This window comes from Ursus maritimus, unplaced genomic scaffold (genome assembly GCF_017311325.1).
Source record: "Ursus maritimus isolate PB19 unplaced genomic scaffold, ASM1731132v1 scaffold_23, whole genome shotgun sequence".
Lineage (NCBI taxonomy): Eukaryota > Metazoa > Chordata > Mammalia > Carnivora > Ursidae > Ursus > Ursus maritimus.
Window position 1 is genome coordinate 16,837,905 of NW_024424786.1, and position 26,114 is coordinate 16,864,018.

A 26,114-nucleotide genomic window follows, 5' to 3' on the forward strand; every position below is an offset into this window, starting at 1 on the left:
TGGGCACTGGAATGTAGACTTTTGGGTTACACTGCAGATTCAAGATTGTGCTGCTTTTCTTCAGCGGCTGTTCCAGAGAAAATAAAAAAGACATTACTTAGTTTACCACACCCCACTGCCGCCTGTTGACTCCTGGCTGCCATAACATTTTAGTGATGGACATAAATAAAGAACAGCGAGGGGATGACAGTAACTGCTCCTGGGGACAAATGAGACAGAGTAGTGGTTACTCTCTTACCCACCAGTTCACCCTCTCACCACCACGCACACAGCCACAATAGCATCTCCGGCCTCCACTGCGCGGTGACCCTTCCTATAGAAATTACAACGGCCAAGACGAAATATTCACCCTCTGAAACCTACGGCAAGATAGATGACAGTGTGATGGAAGGAAAGAGTAGACTGAGTGCCTTATCGATCTACCTGCCAGCCTGTGAATGGTGGGTAATAAAAATTTATTGAAAATCAGAAAAAAAAATCACTTATTCTAATTCTCCTGGAAGGCAGTACTAATGTTGCATATGAATAAACCCCCCTCTTCCCCAGGACTAAACCACCGTTCTCCTACCAGCCAACCCTCCAAACAGGACAGACTTAAAAATCTTGCAATTTTATTTGCATATAAAGGCCGCTAGATATAGAATATCACAATAAATTTAAAAGAAACAACTGCTTTCCTAAATTTCATGAACAAGATAACATAAAATAGAATAAACCTCAACAGCATTTACAATGGGAAAACAGAAATGACTATTAGCGACAGTATTTTGTGCTAGCGAAGATTGCATCAACACACAGTGCAAAATGGGGGGAGGGAGAGGAAGTAAGAAGACAATTCAGGATATTTAAATATAAAGGACGACTAAGCCTTATTTGAGTTACCTTCCATTGCATCCACTTAAGTCTGTACACACCTGTAACTGTACCTAGACTTAACTCAAGCTCTTTGAGACCTTGAGTTCTGAGAAAATGTGTCAGCCCCTTCGGACTTCTGATGCCCTGCTATAAAGCATCTCTTTGCAGTTGTACTGTCCTTGGCAATATTAAACTCCTAACTTAGTCATAATACACAAAAAATATTTATATATATAAACCCATACTGAAAAGGAGTCTGCACGCTCAATTTTTTTTAACTGCATGAAATACCTGCTCTTGACAGATTTCATTTCCATATTTTTAAAGCTAAAATAATTTAAAAGAAACAAACAAACAATGAGACCTTGTATAACCACAATATGGATCTCACTAGCTAAGCCATCCTTTAAACGAGGGTCATTTTCTTCCCTGGACGCATCTTTCTTTATAGTGAGAGTGTGAAGAGAAGTCTTTTCCACGCCTACTTTTGCTGAAAAGATTGCTATAAATCCAGGCCATGTCTGCAAAAAAGAAGCGTTACCAAGAAAACAACAACAACAACAACAACAAAACATCAAAAAATAAAATACTTCAAACAATACTCTTAAACAGTTGTGCAAATCTGGGTGGTTTTTAAAACACTACCTACCTGTTTCTCTCTCTTTTTTTTTCCTTTTTCTTCCAGCTTAAAGCATATTAAAATAAGACTTTCATCACCTTTTAAAAAGAAAGCTTGGCTGTCCTTTGGCGAATACTAACAATTTACGATGGCGTGGCCTTTGAGAAAACGGAAGTCATTTCACAAATTCACAATGCTCCTTTCATTTAGAATGGACGCCCCATTTAAAAAAAAAAAAAAAAAAAAGAAGAAGCACAACGTCTAGCGTCATTTGTGTTCCAGTAATTTACAAAAAGAACTCCCAGGATTTGGAAATAAACAAGTAAGAGAATGTAAGTTTATAATTAGAAAAATGGCAGTTTATAGACCTTCCCTCACATTCCAATGGGGGCTTTTAGAGCTTCAGGAACCCTGTGGGTTTGGAAGGTCAAATATAATTGGAGGGTTGGTCGGTTGAAAGCTGACTGTACACGTTGAGGCATTGATGTACGTTGTATAACCGTCGGTCATAATGCCGTAACCTGTGGAGACAGAGTGTCATGCTTACTGTAATACATACAATCACAGTGACTCAGTGGTGAGCTGTCAGGCAAGGAAAACTAAGAAACCTTTGCCAGTGGGCAGTGAGATGAGATTCACTGAAGCCTCCCCAGATGATAACAGCTTTCAGAAGCTGCCTTCCAATTACATTCTGTTTTCTTTAAAGGGAGAATCCTCCACTTCAAAGAAAAGTGATTCTTTTTTTCCTTATTTAAGCATTAGATTTGCCAGGGAAAGACTGTGATTTCTTTACTAGTGAGAATAAAGAAAAACCATTTCTTCCCTCTTTTCAAAACACGATTTTCATTTCAAAGCCCTGCATTAATTATTGAGTTCTAGGAACAGAAAGAGTAACCTAAGAGACTCCTGAGGGTACCCACATCCACACCCCAGATGGGCTCTGGGGCAGGTGAGGAGGGAAAAGAGCACTTGTCAGGATCCAGGAGGGGAAGGTGCTCAACTTCCTTATCTATGAGATAATCTCTAAACTGCCTCAATGAAAGTTAACAATAGGTGATCCTATCTCCCTCGAATTGTGTGCCTTTGGTGTTTCATTCAAATAAGTTGAAGTAATCGAATATCCGAGTGATTTGCAGAGACAGCACCACAGGATCAAGCAAAACCACTTCCCACAGGCAGTGTATCAATCTCTTGGGACCTATTGGAAGGAAGCGAACAAAGTTTTTCTGGGTCTTGGTATGTATGTCCCTTTTATAATTTTTAATTTGTTGAAATTTTTAGCATGTTTGCAAGTTTGCACGTTTCCCTGGATACCTTATGTCTACCCTGGAGCCTCTGCAATTGAGTTTGTAATTCTGTGTCGGTATCCGGCTCTCACGGATAGAAAAATACGTGCGTGAAAAATTAAATTACCAGGACTTACAGAAATAACTGAGATTTCTTTTTCTTTCTTTCTTTCTTTCTTTCTTTCTTTCTTTCTTTCTTTCTTTCTTTTCTTTCTTTCTTTCTTTCTTTCCATTTGCTAAAATTTCTCCAAGTAAGCCTGTGGAGAGCTTAATGAGGGTCAATGGAAAAATCTCTTAAGAAAAGAAGAGAGGCATTTAAAATGTGCACTGTTTAGTTCTGGGGTCATAAAGTCTTGTTATCTCTCTCCATCAAGAGGTTGGTATTTGCCCTCTCTCTGCCCTCTTCAGCTGTCTTAAGTGAATAAAAGTGAGACAAGTTTATTTGAATATGATCTCCTCCCTTTTAAGCAAGTTTATTATTTGGGGACTTCAGTGGAATTCCCCAATTGTCTGGCTAGTTTAAAGCTAATTAATGATTTTTAAAAAAATGGATGAAATACAAACTCACAGGCTGCAGGAATTCAAGCCTGATAACTATCCCCCAGAAATGCCGGTTAGAGGTGAGTTCCCATACCCCGTCCCCCCTCCCCTGTATCATGCTTTAGAGAAGTGCCCCCCTTTTCTGGGACTACAGCTCAAAGTCAGGGCAGGATGATGCCCACACTCCTGGGAAGCTGCACCCCTGCATTCCATGCACTTGGCTGGTGCCTGCACTTGGGGCACGATGAATTTTCTCGGCATCAGAAGGATGATTTTCAATACATACGCTTTTAAATCCATGCCTAACCGGGAAGCCAATGGATTTGTGGGCTTTGAAAAGCACACTTTGTTTTTTTGCTTTATCAGACACATAGGCCTAAACATCTCGCCTGCAGATGCACCCACGACTCCAGAGGACAAGCCGTAAGCAGGCGCTGGAGAAAATACGGCAGCTGCCTATGTAAACGCACCCACGGAGCAGAAACCCACGGAACCCGGAGAGACCAGCAGGGCCAGAAAACCGAAAGACAGCCTGATGAAAGACAGCTTTGCATCTGTCTAAAAACCCTAGCTTAAAAAAAGGAAGGAAAGACAAAACCTAGAACCGTGAAGTTTCCTGGGAGGCTTTCAGGTTCTGTGAACTTGACCCCCAGCTTACCTTGAAAGGCAGAACTAGAGGCAACTGAAGCAGCCCCCCCATTAAGGGGAGATTTAATTATTCCGTTCAGCCGCAGCCTGACCTATGAGTGAGTGCCGATGACTTCTGAGAAGTCCGAAATGGTTTTCTGAGGTTAGTAAGAAAACAACTACCTGCAAATGTGCGGGTTCCTGCCACTTCTGTTAAATGACTTTCACTGCGTGTCCCAAGTTACTTGCTTCAGGGAATGCCTTGTCTTCCTGGGTCTTCTCCTGCGTTCCATATGCAATATTTACGGGTACAAAGAGGCCATGGAAGTTATTCACTCTAATATCTAGGCCATTTCTTCTAACTATCTTAAAGAAAAAAATTGTCCATTTTGACCTCAGGGCTGCGCTACAGTGGTGGTTAGCAAACACTCTTCGTCAGAGCCCTGAGATTCCAGAAGTTGCCTGGGGGAGTGCTGGGTTTTCTGTAAGGTGAACCAGACCTGGTTCTTTCTCTCCACTCCGCTTAAAAGAGAGCAGCTCCGTGTAAAATACGCATCAGCTCTACAGGCAGGTGTTTCTCCTAATACTTCATCTCCAGAAAGGGTTCTACCACTGGTAAAAAGTTTGACAACCACTGCTCCGGTCATTCCCAGGTTAGCCAAGGTCCCCATTCTGGAATGAGATCATGGATAATAGCCCAACACCTTGTGAACTCCTTTCTTCTGGTCTTACCTTCATGAATTCCACCAAATACATGGAGCTTGGGCCGGACTCGCCTCTGGACTGTGTTTAAAAGCTCCACACAGCCCACTCTTTGAAGCTCCTTTGGAACCCAGTCTCGAAAACCTACGGGCAAAATGCAATCAATACTCTCAATTTTCCTTCTTCAGGTAAGGTTTCATTTAGACTTTCAGGAAGCCATAACTCACAGAAGGTTTATTACATTATCTGTAATCCTAGACTCTCCATTAAAGCTCACAATGGCTTTTAAGGAACTTTTCACTTGGCACTTTGTCTTCTTTAGGTTCTTGAAATTTTTTTTTTTGGTTTCCATTTTTTTCCCTCCTGTTAATTAACATTTTTTTTTTTTTCTGTAAGAGATTTGATTTACGCAGCCCCGGTTTCAAATCTTCATGGGCCTAATGACATTTATTCCCGGCAGTCCCGCAATATCTCTTTCTTTCACAATTCAGTTACTTTCTCTTTTTTTTATTACGTCTTTCTTATAGCGGTTTACTTCTAAGATGGCTCAAAGAAGACACACTGTCCGTAAACTGGCCGCAAGATACCTGGGCTCTCCTTAGGTACATCAACTCTTAACCCTTGGTGGTTCCTGCTGACCAAAGCAAGCTCCCCCTCCAGTCTCTTCTCCGGCGATAGGCAACAACGTGACCTACAGACAGGATCCCGTAAACTGGGGCTAATTGACTACCTTTAAAGTAAAAGCCACTTACTTCTACGCTTAATGCAGAAAATCCATAAAAACCGACATCAATTATAGCACCAGTCAGGTATCTGAACGATTATGGTCAGAAATGGAACCCATATGCCTCAGCAGGATGGGTGTTAAGAAGGCAGGCGGGACTAACAGCTAAATCGTAATCTGTGGGAATCCATACCATAGCTCTGTTAGGCGATTTCCGCTATTTAGAAATGAAAATATAGCATCTCTGTAAAAATATGTTACCTGGGGTGTGGGGAGTGGCTGGATAGGCTGGAAAGAACATCAGATGAAAATGGGGTCCCTATAAAAATTCAACCAGAGATTTCAAAACTCTGTTAATCAGAGGAAAAAAATCCTTAATCCACAGGGATTGGCATATTCCCTCATGCATACGTTTTTCTTGAAGGGGGAAAATATCTCGCTCATATACAATCAACCTGAGAAGGCATCCTGCTTCTACCATAATAGTAAATTCTCGTAGAGAGATGGCTTTCCTTCTCAGCAGGACAGAATTCAAGGCCAATCTCCATCCCCCACACCAATCCAGCATTTTCACAAGAACCCCAATAATGTACTGATTAAGGTTCAACTTCACCTTATGAAAACTTTGGCTGGCCTTTTATTTTGGAGCCCCTTGATGTAGAACTTGCTTTGCTATACGCACAGCCACTCTCTGGATTACTCTGTATTTGCTACAGAGAGAGGGATGGTAGCCTCCCTATTAAAAGTTCCTGGGATGTGGGAATTCTTTGGAGGCTAGAGTTCAGACTTATTGCTACTGCCACTGGCTTCTGTACCAAAATTAATGACTTGTTGAATCTGTGAATCAATTGTTCTGTTCAAAGTTGTGTTCCAAATAACACTTGAGTCATGTAGATGTTTCTGTGCTGAGAATATCCGAGTCTTATTTACAATAAACAGCTTAAGGGGAATAATGTCGACACCCAAGGAGGCTGCTCAGGGAAGGATCAAGTTGGCTGGGATGCTCTCTCTGTAGGTCTCACTGGGTAACTCATGCTGATGAGAATATTTAGTTAGCAATTCAGGAGTGAGTCTCTAATGACTGCAAAATAGGGAAATTAATTAATTATGATGATACATCTTGTTGGTAAGTATAATCTTTTAAAACATGGGATGGGATGGGACAGGATGTAATAGGGAAAAAAGCACGGGGATGGTGATTCTGAAATAGCGAAAAAGTCGGGAACTGCTAGAGCTTGTGCAGACCGGACAATCTCCCTATCTGCAACAGAACTGGCTCCTCTTCTCTTGCTTCTCCCTATCATTAAAATGTGCCACCATAACTCACGTCTCGGTCCTCCCTTCTGCGATTTCTATGTGAAACACAGAGCACTTCCCTGGTAAGGGAAGGAAAGCAGCCCTAAGTGGGTTGGAGGAAACAATATTTACAAAGATTAAATTCACAGTAGGGCACGTGTGTTAGATTTTTTTTTATATTTCAGGTTGACAGAGGAGGGGAGTGATACGGGCAACAACCCAAACCACAGGGGAAAAGTTGTGAAAAGAATTTATTTTGTATTAAGTGTTTTCTTCCTTTTTCCAAACCGAACTTTGCTAGTACTGTACATTTGGACATTTATTAAGAGTGCAGATTTCACATTGTGTTTTTTACCACAATCGAAGAAAAAGAAAACTCTCCTTCTGAAAGTAAAGTATCTGAATGTCCTGAGTACACCTTTGTTGGACAGGAAGGGTCCTGGCGTAATAGATACCAGACAGATGGGGATCAAGGTGATAGTCCCATTTGAAAAATGTTCTGTGGCTAAGCCAAAGAGATAACAAGTTCTTTTTTTTTTTTTTTTTAAGATTTTATTTATTTATGTGACAGACAGCCAGAGAGAGAGGGAACACAGCAGAGAAATGGGAGAGGAAGAAGCAGGCTCCCAGCGGAGGAACCCGATGTGGGACTCGATCCCAGAACGCTGGGATCACGCCCTGAGCCGAAGGCAGACGCTTAACGACTGCGCTACCCAGGCGCCCCTGAGATAACAAGTTCTTGAATAATTAAAAGATAATTATATAAGTCAAAGAATCATCTTCTGGACCATAATCTGGGTAACTAAAGGTAGCTTTGAAGCACACTGGTGATCTAAACTGGATGTAGGTTCAAGGATTCTGTAGCATGAGTATCTTTAAGTAACTTTCAACGTAAGTCCTTACTTAACACCTAGCTTTAAAAAAAGAAAAAGGATTCTTTGCTCATATAATCAGCTCAAGTGTTAAACTTTTAAAGATTTCCCAGGTCCTACTATTATATGGAAAAGGAAAATGAGCTACTTTATCTTATCTTTTGGAGAGAGACAGAGACACAGAGAGAGAGAAAGATAGGGAGAGAGAAAAGGGGGCCAGAGAGAGAATCTCAAGCAGACTCCGTGCTGAGCACGGAGCCCAATGGGGGGGCTCGATCCCACCACCTGAGCCAAAACCAAGAGCCAAATGCTTAATCAGCTGCGTCACCCAGGCACCCCAAATGAGCTACTTTAAACAAAAGTTTCCATCATTTCATTCCTTCAAAAGCCCTGTGATTGGGAGGTCTGTGTCTTCCTTCCATTCCCCACTCCACCTCCCTCACTCCTAAGTGAGTACAGTTCGTAAAATAAATTGATCAAGCTGGAAAGACTGCGGTGCTCCATACTCTTTGATTTTCCCTGACTCAACTAAATAAAAAAAATTTAATTTCAAGAACACCTGTAAGCCCAGCAGAACTGCTGAGTTTAATTATCATACTGTTTTCTTTTAAAGACATTGGCTTTTCTTTTTGTGTTCACTTTTTATTTTTTGAAGGAAAATGATTATATCCCTAAAGCATTATTTATTATGCTTTATTATTATGAAAAAAGGCATCTCTTATAACAAAAGGACAACCTTTGCTTCACTTACCTAGAGGAGGTCCGTGTGTCATGAGTATGTCGATGCCCTCAGGGATGAGGTTCCACTTGTCCAGCAGAGACTGACCTCTGGGCAGGTTAAAGCCCCATCCATTAAACCACGGGGTCCTTTGGGGGAGATAATGCACATGGTATCAGGCCAGCAGAGCCACGTTTCCACTCTACAATATTTCTCTCTCGCACATTCCCCCCATGGTTTGCATTGCTCTCTTTTCTCTTTTTGATGGTTGGCCCTGGCAGCAGGATGCTTTTTTGTTGACTGCTTCAAAACCAAGGCATTTGAAAGCAAGTGTAGAGCTGGCGAATTGTTCAACCAGAAAGGGGCACAAGAGCCTTTACAGTGGAGAGTTTCCCAGCAGACCTCTATCAAAATTTTAACAATGCTTTGTCTTCTCTCCCGAATCTCCGTGCTTCTTAAGATGCCTAGTCCCAATCCAAAGCATTTCCACCCTTCCTGCTGTATCTCAGAGCTCAGAAATTCCATCAGGACTCCTTCCTTCCCATCACTGTGACACTGCTTCACCGGAAGGATTCTTACTAACGTCCCTGGAGAAAAGGCAAGTGCTCTGAAAGCAGAGCATGAACCCCTGTACAGCGAGATGTGCTGAATAGCCTGGATGGAGAACGCTGAAAAAATACAGGGGCTCTGACAGGTGAGAGGGGGTACAGGGAATAAAGAGCAAATGTGGGCTTTTCCTCCTGGGTCATCAAAAGGAAGATTTGGGGGTCATTCTGGAATCAGCTCTCCTGACCAGGAAGGTAAGCAGTCCACGCTCTCGGAAACTCCTGCTTCAGGAGTGAGTTTCTGAGCCTGACTGCTTCATGCAGAAGTGAATGGGGTTTTGGTCCATCCTGTGAGCATCCCTATTTGGGGCTGAACATGCCTGCACCATTTATAACAGCAAGACAATGACCGATTTTTCTCTACAAATACTACTGGTTAAATCACATCAGAACAAAGCCATTCCCAGTGCTGTCCTACTCCCGAACATCTAGCTATAACCTTTATTTTTTTGAAAATGACTCTTTCCCCTTCTGCAGGAAAACTCCAATTTGCTAGCGCATATGTGCAGAAGACAAGCTGGTCAATTTTCTGGCTAAGCTGAACTTTCCTCTTCGACTTAAGCCGGCGCTTCCATGCTGGAGAGGTGACCAAGGCAACCTGGTCAGTCACAGCTAACCAAATGAGGTGCACTCTTATTTAAAGCCAATCATGGGCCAGACTATCAGACTCTCTCAAGTCTCGGAACTCAGAAATATTAACCCAGCATTCATTTGGTGGGCACGTATCGGCAAGGACAGAGTGAAAGAAGGGCAACTGAAAACCATGTGAAGATCCATCTTACAAATGAGAACCTCAGCTCCCACTGAGGTGCTTGAAAGAAAGTTCCAGAGATAACAGACTGTGTGGCCCCAGCTAGAAAAAGTGAAACCAAGAAAGTATCCGACCTGTTTCCTATAATTATTTTCCAAGTTCTAAGCCATCCTCAGGGGCTTACTTATAATAACAATAATAATTTTTAAAGCTATTAATTGTCGAGGGCTTACTCTGTGTCAAGGAACTAGTCTAAACACTTTATTTGGTTTAACACATGTAAACTTCACAATGAGCTCATAAGGTAGATACTAGTACTAACTCCATATTACAGATGGGGAAGCTGAGGCACAGAGAGCTCAAGTAAACACAACCAATAAACCGGATATGAACCCAAACATTCTGGTTCCAAAACCCATACACTTAGCCATCGCACAACTCCTCTTTTTACCTAGTACTTGAAATAACTTCCTACCTGCCCTGGGTGAGCTGCTTCTGTACTCTTTTAAGTGTCTTGTTGCTTGAAGCCAAATGAGCTCTGAAATGGGATCAGGTGCGTGGTTCTGAAATCCAGCAATGAGATGGTGGAGTGGACACCCGTGGTTTCTGCCTGCCCAGCTCTTTCACCGTTTTTTTTGTAACAGCGTCTGAATTTTCTTTGGAGAACCTTTCCCTCCCCCTCTCAGTACATGGCTGACTCATCGCTGCTCTAGGATCTCCTTGAACAGTGACTGGCCTAGGGACATACAGATGACCGAGCTCGGAGTCATCCTCAGGCTTTTGCTGGTGCTAGCTACCGAAAAAGAGGTCATGGGTTCCTCTCTGGGATCCTGGGTCTTGAGAACTGTGTAGGCTTGGAACTGCCTGGTAGCTTTGTCTTAGCCACCATGCAGATGGCCCATGCTTGACAATCAAACCATTACAAAAAAAAAAAAGAAAAAGAGAAAGAAAGAAAGAAAGAAAGAAAGAAAGAAAGAAAGAAGAAAAAAGAAAAGAGGAAAGAAAGAAAGAAAGAAAGAAAGAAAGAAAGAAGAAAAAAGAAAAGAGGAAAGAAAGAAAGAAAGAAAGAAAGAAAGAAGAAAAGGAAGAGAAAAAAAAGAAAGAAAGAAAAATGCCAAGCAAAGAAACAAGCGTACCAGGATGATGTTGTTGGACATAGGGATCCAGCTGTGCCTAAAGCCAATCACACATTTCCTTCCAAGTATATAAGCTAATAAAATATTTTTCTTTTTATTAACTTGAGTTAGGTTCTGCTTCTGCAAGTGAAAGAGTCCTAATACATAAAACTGTTGTATTTAGTGTAAAAATGACCTCTGTACTTATGGCAGGCAACAATGTCCACCCCCACTCTCACCCCAAAGATGTCCATGTTCTGATCCCTAAAACCTGTGAATATATTACCTTATATGGCAAAGGGGAATTAAGGATGCCGATGACGGAGTTCAGGAGCTCATCATGCTGACCTTAAAATAGGGGCGAGCATCCCGGGTTATCTAGGGGGTAATCACGTGGGTCACCAAAAGCGGAAGAGGGAGGCAGAAGAAGAGAATGGAGTGATGTAATGTAAGAAGGACTCAACCAACTGTTGCTGGCTTTGCACGTGAAGGAGGAAGAACACCAGCCACGGGATGTGGGCAGCCTCCAGAATCTGGAAAAGCTAAGGAAAGAGAAGGAATTCTCCCACAGAGCCCCTGGAAAAAAACAAAAACAAAAAAACCCCCAGCCCTGCTGACATCCAGGTCAGACTTCAGCCCAGCAGATTGGAAGATCATCTACAGGTGTCGTTATAAGTCACTCAACCTGTGGTGGTTTGTTACAGCAGCCGGCAGGACGCTAATACGGTACCTCCAATGTCGGAGCTGGCTCTACCCCCCAGGAGCTCTACACGGCCCTGGGTCTCACCTAGCGCACGTGCGATCAATCACACAGCTCTTCGCAGCCACCCTGCCTTGCTCAGCTAGACGCTATGCTTTTGGTTTCCTCGGAGGAAAAGGCAGCACTCGCTTTCCCATCCCAGGCTGCTAGGGAGGCACAGACATCACAGGCCTGGGGGTAATGCCAGGTAGACCCTTCTAGAGCTCAATGAGTCAATCTCGCTTGCATTTATCTTCTAGGACTTCCTATCTTCAGGTTCTCAACCATTTTCATTAGAGTCTGAAATAGACCTTTCCCAGTCTGGGATGCCCATCCTTTCCGTTCATTTTACAGTGACCCCTATCCACGATTTGTCTTAAAAGTAAAAAGAAAAAAAAAAAGGCAAGTTCAAAACCCAGTGAAAACTCAGTATTTTGGCATGAGAGAGAGAAAAATAAGCAAAAACATCTGTTTTCCTAGATTTTGAAAACAAGCTTCTGGGCATATGGCTCCCGTCTGAATGGCAAATAAAGAAGGCTTGAAAGAGTCCCAAGCACACCCAAGTGGTTAATATAATGAGGAGCTCTGATTTCGCGGCCAGAGTCTGTCTGAGGGCAGTCAGCCTCTGGACCCCCAGGTCATCCCAGGAGATTCCAGAGTCAAAGAAACAAGACTTCAATTTTCAGTCTCTCTAATTTTCTCTCTCAGAGTCTTCTCAGGAAACCTACACCCCTATTCCCCCAGGAAGTGCTCAGTTTTATAAGTGCTTTGCAAGAGTAAGACAAGCCCATTGTCTTTGGATACCCCAAATTTCATTTGGTTAATGTTAAGCTTGTGACAAAATCCAGAAGTTTCCAAGTTAAGGGTAAACTTTAAAAATATCTGGCTTTCATTGTGACTCAAACCTGTCTGTACGTGTATGAAGTGAAACAGAATTTAAGTTATAAGAAAAGGAACATTTATCAAGTCCCTGATATGCTTTACACAGAGGTTTTACATAGACTATTAAACTTAATTACTCATAACAATCCTTGAATTATTAACAATCCTTGAGTACAGCCAGCTTATTTTTAGATAAAAAGGCTGAAGATCAATGATATCAAGTAACTTGTCAATATTCCCAGGATTGGTAAGTTGGGGAGCTCACATTCAAACACAGATCTGCTGGTTCCAAAGCCTGTTTTTCCCTTGCACAAGGCTGAACTAAAACCTTCTAGCCCAATTGTGGTTTTGGCTACCATGCTTGTAAAGTAAAAACAGGGCTGCTCCATACAGTCTCTTAGGCTGGGCACTGTGCAACCTCAGGGGGTGCCATGGCATTGTGTGATGGAAGTGGCTCTTAGTAAAAATGGAGTGTGACTTCGACGATGTTATTATGGCTTTCACGGGATATTCTCTGTTGCTTTAGGTCCTCCAGATAAACCCTTTTCCACAAGACAGTGGCCAGGCAATGGGAAAAGCAGCCCAGTGATGGGTTCCAGAATTATCCCAGCATGGCGGTAATAAATAGGGGCACACAGAAGAGACCTGTGCGCTAATTCCCATTCTGGCATCCATTGACTAACTCACGTGAACCTTTGAAAAGAGAGGGACAGTCAGTGGGTCACTTTCCTCATCTGAAAAATGCATGAGTGCATGGATTTGATTACAGGATTTCAGGACTGCTTGTGGGTTGCAGAAATCTCATGCGGAAGCCCCACACCCAAAGCAGGTACATGCAGGGGTGCTCTTGCTGGAGGGCTGGGAAGAAGGGGCTCTAAACCTGCTCACTCACTTGGCTCCCTCCTCCTTTCTGATCTCTGCTTCTGAGCAAAGCCAGCAAAGCCCCGCACTTGAGGGTCCTTCTATGATCAAGAAATCCTAACGTTCTACAAGTCTGTGCAGACGATCAGTGTTCTAAATAAATACTGCTGAATCACTCTCAATGAATTGCCTAAATTGCCTATAAGGGACTGAGTCCAGTGTGGAAGAAATAGCTGCACAGAGCAGAGACCAAATGTGTCAGCGTCAATGAATAATGCTTTATCCAGTTGAGTTTCAACCTGAAACATGAAACCCCAGCAGTGAGCCCATTAGGGGTTCACTGGAAAATATGTGCACAGTCGACCTCCAGAGCCCCACAATGGGTTTTGTTCTGTAGCAATGGGGGGTGAGGGGGGAAAGGTGGGGGGATGCATCCAGGGGAACAATGTCTATTGCCTCAGCCAAGGACTTAATAATTAGCTGTGACTAACAAATACCACATGGGAACCAACTTGTAAGAAAATGTCCCACAAAGCGCCTTATTGCCCGTGGGCCAATCAGAACCCGTCATCCATCCCCTTATAGAGAAGGATTAGAAAACTCTGGAAGGAAGGGGAGCACTACAGCTGCCTGAAGCCACTGGACCAAAGACTTAGATGGATGGAAGCTGCGGGTGCTTTCAGGGCTCCCTCCCCGTTGCTCTTGCAATTAGGGGCCCTTGGCTTCCTGGGGCTGAGTCCAGGGGCAGGTGCTAAGGGAGTTAATGTAGGCAGATCTTGTTCCAAACAATGTCAACACAAAACAGGCTTTCTATATGGAAGTAGATTGCGATGAAATCGCTGCAAAGGTCATCTGTGTTTGCAGTACACAGCGCTGTGGTGCGGGCAGGAGGGAGCTGCTGGACCGTAAATCTGTGGTTGGGACAGGTGAATGGCTGTTTACACTCCCCTGCCCACATCAGGGGGCTGGGCACGCCCCAGGGAAAGCAGGGTTTGGAAAAGAGAAGGTCCGACTTGTTCTGCTCAGATGGGCTACTGAGGTTCACAGCCCCCTACTTGCTGGTCAATGTCTACAAATTCCCCCGTGTTCAGACAGGTCCTGGGCAGGCTGCATCACAAAGACCCGAGATTGTTATTAACAGCCTCCTAGGGGCCTCTGCAAAGATTAAGGCTTGGGAGCCCGGTGGGCTCCTCTGGGATGCTGGGATTGTGCGTGGAAGGTGTGAAGGGGGAAGTGCAAGGGCTCACAGCTGGAGTGTTGGCCGTGCCACTTAGAGCTGCGAGGACTTGGGGGTTCGGTTGAAGTTCCCCATGCTCATTTTGGAGGCAGGAGGCCTCCATGGATTATGGAATCACAGACCAATCAAGTCTCAGGTCCACTGGCTTGTCGGTCTCTTCATCATTCAAATAGAAACAGAATATCTGCCTATGTGGGTACAATGAGATCATTTATGCAAAACTTTTGGCAGAGTACTGGGACAAAACGTTAACGTGCGGCTTTTAATTTATATATAAGATACACTAGCAATATACATGCATGTGTATACACACACACACACACACAGTCGCTCATGTTACTTTTTCTTTCTAGAATTTCCCAAGCTTCGGCTCATCTAATAATAGGCCCTCCTGCTCCAGACTTTTTGAGGAGTCCCCAGTGAACAGGCAAGCACTGCTAGATGGCTAGATAGAGCCTGATTTCCTCCGGCTGATGACTTATTAAAAGGCACTTCCTCAGCTCACTTTTGAGTGGAAGTTTTTCAAACGGGCACTCGCTCGCTCGCTTGCTCAGTCTTGCATAGACAATCCTGTGGAAGGTAAGAGCACAGGGCAAAACGTTAGTCAAGGCTGCTTAGCCGGCTACTAGAGGTGGTTAGATTTTGACAGGATCTTAAATTGGGAAAGTTCCAGGAAGGGGGTGACTTCGGGTCCTTGGAATATATTAATAATAGGGCACTCGGAGAGGTTCACTGGCGGCATGGACAAGCTACTAATTAACACCATCGCAGCAGCCTGGCATCTCCGTGAAGCAAAATTCGCGAGCCAGGGGCCAGTTTCCATATACACCTTCTTTTCTAAACGGCACACTTCAGAATTGCAACCTTGCTCACGCCTGGCACTCCCAGCCGCCATCGGCCCCTCTCCAATGGCATATCACACCGGGTCCAACAGAAGCTGATTTAACCACCGCTGGTTAAAATCACACCGCACTTCACAGCCCCCTTCACATGCCATGAAGCTGTCATGATGATGCTTGATTTCTAGCTCACCTGACAGCTCAGCCCTCCCTTGACTGCAAAGCTTCCCATCAGTTAGAAATAGCAGTTTCCCTAGCACCAGACGTGTCATCCTGAATATCCAGATGAAAGGTAGACACCTGCCCCACTCCCTCCCTTGCCTTCTTTTCTCTTCTTAGCTCTGGAGTTTGTTAAGAAGGCAGCCTCCTCCCCCAAGTCCCTCCACGTGGCGGCCTGGAAGTTACCCTTCTGTGCAGTTAAAAAGATGCTCTGCCTTAGCCCATGGAGGAACTTCACACCTTGTGCGGCGAGGACACACACACACACACACACACACACACACCAGTTGACGCGGCCGGGAGAGAGAGGGACAGCTTAACTTCAGGGCAGGATTTACAGCCCCGTGCAGCTGCCTGGGAAGCATGCCTGGCCCAAACCACAGGCTCAGCTGCCTCGAAAGGGCAGCGCCGGCGTCTCTCTCACACCAGCTGTCGAGCCCCATCTCTTCCCTGTGACTCCGTAACGCGCTCTTCCCTTATGAGGGCCTTGGGATGAAAACAGACACTGTTCTGATGAAGGGCAGGCCAGGGTGAATAATGCGGTCTGTGGGCTGTGGACAGCACAGGAACAAATCTTACCTGAGGGGGTCACCTGAGGCCCCTGCTGTGAACAGGGCCTGCGGTCTTTATAAACATGCCAACTGTGTCCCTTTTTTGTAACGAATAAGGGAACAAGTGTCAGAATTAAGCCTCTGTTACCCATTTTCCTTTGCCCTGCTGGAAAGGAGATGGTGTAAGTGGAGTTTGCTTTAGGAACCAAGAAAAAAAAAACCCACTATGACCTGTTTTCGAACGTGGTGTGCCTTGACTTATTAAAGTAACATTCCAGTGCCTGTTGCCTTCCCATCGGGCTGTGTGGGAGCCTGCGCTCATCAGTCATACGAAGAGCCCGACAGGGCAGAGGAAGGGCCATGGCTGGACCTTCGTGTTGGTGGGCAGGTGAAGCAGATTTGGGGCATGCCCGGGCGCATCCAGAAACAGCATTTTATTTTGTGGCTGAGGAAATTACAGGACCAATCCCAGGGTGCCCGGACCAGAAAATGGGTCCCTCGTCGCTCTTTAACCCCCAGCTGGGAGCATTCTTCAAAGAGGGGTATGAGCCAACTCTCCGGGTTTAAAAGAAAAAGGGAGGCTCAGTGGAGGGTGAGGAGTAAAAAAGAAAAGTAGCATTCTTCTTTTTTTCTTTTTTGGTGATTTTTAAAATTGTGGTAAACCATATATAGCATAAAACTTACCATTTTAGCCATTTTTGAAAGTGTAGAATTCAGTGGCATTCAACACATTCACAGCGTTGTGCAACCATCGCCACCATCCAGCTCCAGAACTTTCTCATCATCCCAAACAGAAGCTCTGCACCCATGAAACAACAGTCCCCTCTCCCCACCTTCCCTCCAGACCCTGGCAACCACCGTTCTGCTCTGTGTCTCTGTGAACATGGCTACTGCCTGTGTCTCATGTAAGTAGAATCATGACACATTTCTCCTTTGGGTCTGGCTTATTTCCCTTAGTACAATGTGCTCATGGCTCATCCACACCATAGCATGTGTCAGAAATCCACTCCCTTTTATGGCTCAATACTGTCCCATCGTATGGCTATACAGTATCCCATTTTTCATCTAAGGTTTCTGAAAGTCTAGGATGTGCCAGGTGCTAGGCTTGGCCATAGGGAGACAAAGCCCCTTGCTTTGTGAAGTGTGCAGTTACTGAGTTGAACGCCCAGTGAGGATGGGCTCAGTATGGTACTTGTGGGGCAATTACTCATTCGACGAACATAACCTGGATGCCTGTCGTGAGCTAGGTTCTGTCAAGGTAGGTGCTGGGAACCCAAAATTGAATACAATTTCCAGGACAAACCCACAGCTCACCATAGCACAGGTAAAGTTGTCCTGGACAGAAGGCCTTCATTTCTAAGTAACCTAATTCCAGAGGAATTTGGGGAACACCAGAATGATCTGAGAATTAATCCAGCAATTTCAAGGGAAGACTGGCCCCCAGGCCACCAGGTGACTAGGAGCGTACTTGGCAGGACTTTTGGGGGAGGTTTCCTTCCATTTCCTCCTGCATACTCCTTAATAAGGCTGGGCAGCTGAAGCCAGGACCGCAAAACATAAAACCACATCCTACTGAAGACTGAGCTTGTGAGGGCAATGTGTGTCACATGCCTGGCTGGCTCCAAAGCACAGGACGAACAGGATGGGAGGAGACAGGAAGATTGCCAAGTACTCAGGCAACTTGGCAGAGAGCACCTGTACCTCCCTCTCCTCCTTTTCTACCCTGCAGACGTGTCACAGAAACCTAGTAGGTGGAGGGATTTCCTAACTTAGATTTCCCAAAAGAGCAAGAAAAGGAGGAAAAGTGGGTTCACGTAGTGAACTCAAGAACTGATGTTAACAGGTGTGATGGCCTGATGAAATCTGTGCCCCCCAACCAGAGGATACTACAACATTTTATTATGTTTAGTTTATTTGAGAATGTGTCTCACACTTATGTTGATAATGCTGGTTTCTTTTTATATTATTTCATTTGGGGGGGCATAGGGATAAAGCTGGGGAGGATCACACTGGCAAGAAAGCCTCCCACCTGAAAAACAGATCCCAAAAGAATAAATAATAAGTGGACAATAAATACATTATTAAACATCACAAGTAAGACTGAAGTTCAGTGACTTCAGTCTGGTTCACCACTGCGTCCCTAGCACCTGGCACAAAGCAGATGCTTAAGTATTTGTCAACTGAATTAAGAGTGACTGTTCATGAAGGGTTTGTAACATCATGAAAAAATGTGTCTGCCTTGATGGTCAATGGAGAAGCAAAGTGTTAATCTGGGTATCAGTATGAATTTAAGTATGCAAAACATGCTCAGAAAAAAGACACAGACCAACATACTGAATGGTTATCTTAGGGTTGGGAGAGGATTAAGGATGATTTTTTTCCCCTTCTGTTTGTCTATTATTTTCTACTTTTTCATTACTGATTAATGTCATTTGGAAAGAAATAATTATTTGGTGTAAAATCTTCATACAGCCAAATGCAAGTTGGATATGGATGGACAGATTCCTTGTGTACTTAGACTCTGACCTCACCGGCAGTTTCCCTAGGGGGCGGGGCAGTTTCCCTAGGGGGCGGGGCAGTTTCCCCAGAGGGCGGAGTATCTGGAGGACTTTTGCTCTGGTGGCTGACAGGACTTGTCTTCTTTCTCTCCCCTCCCCCCAAAACAGTTTGTGGGAAGAGAAAGGTGTCTTTAGCAGCAGACGTCTTTCTTCATTCAGGTAATTCAATATACGCTTACTGAGCACCTGCTACATGCCAGGCACTACTCTGTTGGTGATGGTTCATTTTTCACTCTACTGAGGAACCTCAGATTAAACGTAGCTAATGTTATATATCTGCATAGTACTTACTTAACAGAAATCATTCCCACATTTCCTAGTTCACGATAACCCCAAGTGGTGAGCAAGGTATTCATTTCATAGAAAACAGTATAAGCGTTTTAATGACTGGCCCATGGTCGCCTTTGGCTGAGGTGGCATGAACAGAATTCTGTAGTGCAATGACGACATTTGCAGGGTTAAAACTTGGACCGGTCTGTCTTCAAATTCGGACTGCTTTCTACTCAGTAATGTGACCCGGGGCAACTTCTTACACCTAATCTCATTTTTCCATCTATAAAACGGAGATAACAATGGCAACCACACAGATTCCTTGCGAGGACTGGATGGGATAATAGATGCAATGCATTTGGCAGGATGCTCGCCCGATATTAAGAATTAAATTTAATTTTGTCTTTTTGTCATCATCATGAATGTTAACGTCATTACAAATATTAGTTATCTTCAAACCCTTGGCTCCTTGTTCCCTACTTTATCTTTTTCGTATCACCACAAGGTGTACCTTCTCTCCATTGCTCACATTTACAATGTAAATACCAAAGAATTGAGTGATCCACCTGAAAGCAGCGAGTGTGAACATTTAAGTACAGAGGAGCCAGCTTCGGATAACGAGAAGGCAACGAGTTAGAGTCAGAGGACGGGAGCTCCAGCCCTGGCTCTTCCAACTTACTTGTTATATAACCTTGGGCAAGTAACCTCTCTGATCTGTTTCCTTCACTGTGCCACAGGGATAATGATTCTTAGGGAACTCGCAAGGTTGTCAAACAAAGTCCGGTATAAACGAGTTGCACCTAAAGGGAAAGTGCCTTCTAATTCCCATGTCACTGCCTGTCTGTGTTGCCTGTTTGTGCTGCTCGCAAAGCTCAGAGGAGCTGGGATAAGTGACAAGGAGGTCAGATGTAAGTTGAAGTGTTGGCCCCCACTGATCTACCATTTTGGCTCTAAACGACTAACTGCAGTCCAGACCGATTTAGTAAAGTGAGAAAACTGTGAGTGCAAACTGGCAGTACACACAGTCAGAGGGGATGAGTGAGAAGCTGGAGCTGCCCCTTCAATTCAGAGGTTAAAGCAAGCAGACAGACCCGGGTGTCTCCCTCACCGTGCCAGCCAACCATAGATTATTAATTGGGCTCAGCAACCATTATCGAGCCCCTTCCACTGCAAGGCCTTGGCAAAGGCCCTTCAGGGAGATCGACACGCAACGCGAGACCATCCCAACCTGCCATCTGGTTGGGATAACGAGATAGTCACAGGCAACATTGTTCTTCCCTATTTCTGCCCATTAAAATTGGACTGAGCCCTTAGGGCGCAGCTCATATATTCCCCAAGAAGGTTTCCCGGATCCTCTCAACACTTACTGTCATTTGTGGAATTTATCATATTCTGCATTATCGCCTGCCTGTGCGTGTGCACGTGTGTGTTTTAACTTACTTCCCACCTCATTCCAACAAGTTGTCGAAGTTGTGTTATGGGTATGTCTCTCTTCCCCAGTGGATCGTGAGCCGTGCCCTATTCATACTGGTGCCCCTAAGATCTGTGTCCCCAGTAGGCACAATGCTTGTTACATAGGAGATGTCAAGAAAATATTCGTAATAATGAAAAAAGCAAAAGAGACTTTAGAATTAGCGCCCAAGGTGGTGATCCAAATAATATGTGTGACTGGAGGTCGGAATGAGGCAAGACAGATGAAGGTCTGAGCTTTTTAAAACAAAGGCCATTTAAAAATACTGGATTTTACGTCTCAGAGGCCTGTGCTGCCAAATATGATACCCACCGTGTGGCTACTGAGCGCTCGAAATGTGGCTCATCCCGTTTGAGGCGTACGAGAAACGTGAAAGACATGCTGCATTTTGGATACGTCACAGAAAAAAACAAATGTAAAAATATCTAAATTTTTATACTGATCACATGTTTCAATGATAATATTTTGGATATACTTTTTCACTTTTTAATGAGGCATATTTAAAATTACATATTCGGTTCATGCTATATTTCTATCGCACAACACTGGCACGGGCCACAGAAGTATTTGTACTCTGACTCAGAAATCCCAGCTTAGGGCTGATACCCTAACGAAATCATCCAAAGTGAGTAACAATGCCACGCACAACGTTGTTCACTGCAGTGCTATTTGTAAGTGCAAAACACTGGAAACAAGTATATCCTCCACTCTGCATAAAAATAGAAATGGTTAAGACAATTACCATTATTGGAATATCCAATAAAATGTCTATTATGCAAGTGCTAATTATCAAGACTAAGTAGCAACACAGAAAATTCTTAAGACACAATACTGTTTGAAAAAGCACTCAGTGCCTAAATCTACGTACAATCTGCACGTAGGCACATTCTTTCACTCAGCTCGTCATACAATTTGCTGAACTGTTAGTGCACCCCAGGTTCTGTGTTAAGGGAAGATTGGAATTCGAGATGAAACGGTGATGGGGGACAGCCAGGTAAACAGACAATGGGGTGTGCAAATGGAAATACCGGGTGGAAGCTGAAGGAGGTCACATCCAAGCTTTCCTGGGGTGAACAAGGACTGGGGGAAATATGAAGAAGAACAAGGAAGCTATTCTTTTGGTTAAGGGTGGGATGGGTTTTCCTTGGAGTTTCAAGCTTTCTCCGGCTTTTGCCATGAAAACACAGGAGATGAGCATCAGACTCCACGGTGAGCCCCTGGCACCCAGCAGGTGTGAGCTGTTGGTTCAAAGAAGAACTGGGCAGCCCTTAACAGCGCGGCTCTGCGGTCTGACCCCTGTCCTAATTGGCGTTAACTCCTCTCTCGGTCTCAGTTTGCTCATCTGTAAAATGGAGATAATTAAAGTATCTGCCTCATTGATACACTGTTGAGAAAATTAAACACAATAATCCATGTAAAGGCCTTAGCTGGGTGCTTTTGTATACAAGAAGCATTACATAAACGTTGACTTTATTATTATTATTATTATAAAGATGAGAGGAATAGTATGAAATAATTGATCAGGAAGATAAAGTGGAGGGCAGAACCCACCTGCTCCCAACACTACATTTGAGTGGAACTGGTTCACTTATTTTCAGTTTCTAGAATCATTTATAACCATTGAATTAACTCAACCAAGTTTTCTCCTTCTTTTTTTTAATGCCTTGAAGGATGATGAAATTATGTGTTCTATATAATGTGATAGTGAAATAAGTTAGCCAGAGAATGATTTAGGTCTGCTGTCTTTCACTCAGCAGCATAAAAAAAAACCAGACTGTAGTCTCATTTCAAATTTCACATTTTTTCCCCCAGCATGTTACTCATTCGGTTCCAAACTCCTCAATCAGAATATTAAGCACACTTTATCGACCTCCAGGTGACCTCCCATTAGACAAAAACAAAACCAGGTCAATTGTCTTGTTTCTTAAAGAGTTGCTGATGAAGTCAAGGAATCTTGAAAAAGAAACATTTCATTTTTTCTGATACTCTGTCCTGCTCTTTTTCTAGTAAGAGTCTAAGCAAGTTTGTGTGAAAACAGACTCTTTGTTTTATAAATAGAACACTGTTCAAGGTTTTTTAGAGGTGTCTGCTAAAAATAAAGAGGGTTATAGTTTACTTCTTTATAGCTCTCAAAACAAAACTAAACACAACAAAAAAGCCTCGGCTTAACTAAATGTTATATTTCTATTTTGAAAGGTGTCTTTATGTGAGTCAGGCATGATTTCTTGAAATGAAACTCCCCAGAAATTAAATTTCCTGTGTTTATATACAAGGTGTGCCTGTGTTAAGTAATGACACCCAGTGTGTGCTTGTTCTGTTGTGTTTTTTTTGACGCCATGGTGTTTTGTTTTATTTATTTTTTAAACATATGCCCCAGAATGAACACAACTGCATGTTTTACTTCCAACCTATAAAGTACTCACACAATTCCTCTTTGAAAATTGCTTACTTTGTGGCGTACAATAATTATTTTTATGTATAAGTTCTAGGTTCTTTGCTTCCAAATTACCAACATTACTTTGAAGCTGAACCCATTGATCCCCAAACTGTGAACTGACTGTATTCCAAACTGTTTGCAGGTGACATGGTGTGGAAACAATGCCAGGTTCCCAGGTGAGTCCCCAGGAGCCAAGCTCATTCCTATAGACAATATATGGCGCTAAGGATAGTGCCAGAGTTCCACCACCGCCTAGAACGAGGTGAACTTGGAAGAAGGCCTGTTTTTCAACTCTGGGTGCTAGCACAAGGCTCTCCTGGCCCCGGCTGGATGGAGGCTCCACGACCAGAGGCAGCAGACTATGAGCTGGACACAACAACTGAGGTTTCCTTCTATGGAGCTTTCCAGGACAATATTTCCTACAGTGTGCCCAAGAGATTGGATCTGTTGAAATTGTTCAGAATCACAAAGGGTTCTAGGGTTAAATAAGTCTGAGAAATGCTACTTGCTGCCATTTCACTTCCACCCTGGGGGTATAAGGTGAGCCTCACCACAGTAAAGACTCTGAGAAGCCCTGCAGAAAAGAAATCTGTTGAATTGGACGTAACGGAACATGTTCCAAACATATGGGGCCCCTACCAATCCCGTTGCGCTGGTATCTATCATGCCTATTGATGGTACTTAAACTGTATGTAAAGTATATGATGTGGCAGGTACTGTTCTGAACAGTTTACATACAGGAGACCACTTGCCCACAGCACCCCTTTGAGGTAGAGGTTAAGATGAACCTTATTCTACAGATGTGGAAACTGAGATAAAGAGAGGTGAAGGATTTCCAAAGGCACAGAGACCCCTGTTTCATCACCATGCCGGACAAACCTTGGAAACCAATCTCCTTGAAAGTCACCTTGGAAACACTGCCCTATGGGCAGGCCCAGATGGCCTGCATCACCCCTTTCTTTCCTTATCCCAGCCCTTCCCTCTCATGAGTCTTTTGAAGCCAAACTCGGAAAGTTCTCTCTTTTGCAACAGAGAATGACAAAGTCAACATGAGTCTTTTTTCAAAAAGACTAAAGAAAGATTCATCCACACTTTCGAGGAAATCAGGTTTGGTGTATCAGTGTCCTACTGTTACTATAACAAATTAAAAAATATACATATTTGTATATATATAAATTGTATATTTGTATATATATAAATTGTATATTTGTATATATATAATTTGTATATATACAAATTCAGTGGCTTGAAACATCTCAAATTTATTATCTGACAGTTCTGGATGTCAGAAGTCCAAAATCAGTCTCAGTGAACTAAGAATCAAGGGATTGGCAGGGCTGGTGGCTTTCGAAGGCTCTAGGGGGAAAATCCATTTTCTTGTCTTTTCCAGCTTCTAGAGGCTCCCAGCATTCCTTGGTTCTGGGTCCTGCATCAATCTGACATTTGCTTCTGTGGTTACATCTCCTTCTCTCACTTTGACCCTCCTGCCTCTTCTCTCATGAGGACCCTTGTGATTATACAGGGCCCACCCAGATTATCCAGGATAATCTCCCCATCTCAAGGTTCTTGATATAATCACAGGTGAAAATTCAATTTTGCTAGGTAAGATAACATTCACAGGCTTCAGGGATTAGAATGTGGACATTGGCACTGCACTGATGGTGAGCTGAGGGGGAGGTGGACAGGTGCCTGGAATTGGAAGGGGTGGGGAAAAGGAGTTGGAAGAGACAAGGTCATGGAGCTTCTCTCTTTTACCATCACCAGCTCAGCTCCCATGGCCCCTGGACAGCAGAGGTGAGATGAAAAAGGAAGGCAGGGCTATGATTCTCAAATAGACGTGTGTTTACCCCCAGGGGGCATGGCTCTATGCTGGGAACACTTGAATGCACAGATCATCCTGACTTTTCATCCTGGATCAATAGTTTTCCTTAAAGATGCTGAGATTTTAAAATTGAAATCACTTCTTTCCTATTAATCCAAACCCAGCTATGTCTCTGGTTCTGCTTAAAAATGACACTTTTTAAATCTCCCTGGTTGTCTGAATGTATGGGACATAACACAACCTATCTCCAATGTTAACAGTAGGGTTAAGTAAATTAATGCCTATGAGATGCTTCGATCCACACCTGGCATATAGGAAGCTCTCAGTAAGTGTTATAATTCGATTTGATTATTGTTAGTCCACCACTACCTGAACCATTACAAAGTCACCTGCCAGGTGCTCTGTATACATTAGCCGCTTTTAGCCTCACAGCAGCCCTAAGAGATAGGACTTTTATGTTCTCCATTTTACAGACGATCAAATGAGATGAGGTCTACAGTGTTCAAGTCCTTTGATTAGAGTCACACATCTGACTGGCAAAGTTGGGAGCCAAACTCCATTTACCTCCAAAACCCACAGTTCCAACGTTTCAGTCTCTCCTGTACATTTGCCACCCAGGTTCCTCTGGGGCCAGGAGAGAGTGCCACAATCAAGTCAAACCAGAGTTAGCAGAACTTCAGCTGAGTTCCTAAGAGGCTTCCGCTTGCAGATTTTCTGAGTTGTTAATTCTGCAAAGAACACATTTCTGCTTACTTCGTTGTTAGTGCCAGTGTTTTAGAAAGTAAGGAAAACCGAATTTTTATCCTTCACACATCCTCCGTCACCTTTACTCTCTATCTGATGACCCACCATCTCCTGTGTGTCATGGCCAAAGCCTAGTCGAATACCTTCTTCTCAAAGCCCTTTAATAAACAATATTGAAAGTGGCACTGACTTCTTCAGCAAATGAAAATTTCTAGGAGTCAAACTTTTACTGGCTCTCCTTAAAACAGAAAACTTTGAACCTGTGGCAGTGGTATTCAATTGCAGTGACTCTACATTTGGAAGAATACTTTGTACAGACAAACTCTGTGGTCTTCTGAGGACTCTGGCTAAGTATACCACAGGGAGAAAGAGAAAAACATATTTCCTGAAATCTTCACAAACGTGAAGAACAGGAAGCTTTCCAAGTCCATGAGCAATAACACTTGGCTGGCCAACAAAGGCTGACCACCCACTATTCATATCTCTTCCCTAGACTGGAGTATCTCTCGGTTTTATGAGCTAGAAGTAACTGGGGCTTGGAATTTCCAGCTTTGCCTCTGCCAACAACGTCAAACTCCCCAAGGTAATCTACGTGGGGTAAATCTGTAAGAAGCCAAACGGGGATTTGGTCTCAGGACAGCCTCTCTATAAACTTCATGATTCCCCCCCCACCCCAATAAGATGCAGGGTGAAGTGGCTCGGGAAAGCACGTTCAACAGAGTATGGGAGAAAGACGCTATAATCAGACACCAAGACACTGGGCTTTAAACCTGC

At 43.7% G+C, this 26,114-nt stretch overlaps 1 protein-coding gene across 2 annotated transcripts in view; it reads right to left on the minus strand.

Moving 5' to 3' along the window:
• Positions 1-482: 482 nt before the first annotated feature.
• Positions 483-26,114, minus strand: part of MPPED2 (metallophosphoesterase domain containing 2) — a 170,410-nt gene continuing 144,778 nt past the window's right edge. For both annotated transcript variants that reach the window (XM_040638909.1, XM_040638910.1), the window contains exons 5-7: positions 8,273-8,388; positions 4,660-4,773; positions 483-1,995 (exon numbers count right to left, since the gene is read on the minus strand). In XM_040638909.1, coding sequence (XP_040494843.1) covers positions 1,877-1,995; positions 4,660-4,773; positions 8,273-8,388 — 349 coding nt within the window. In that variant the 3' untranslated portion in view covers positions 483-1,876. The remainder of the gene's footprint in view (positions 1,996-4,659; positions 4,774-8,272; positions 8,389-26,114) is intronic.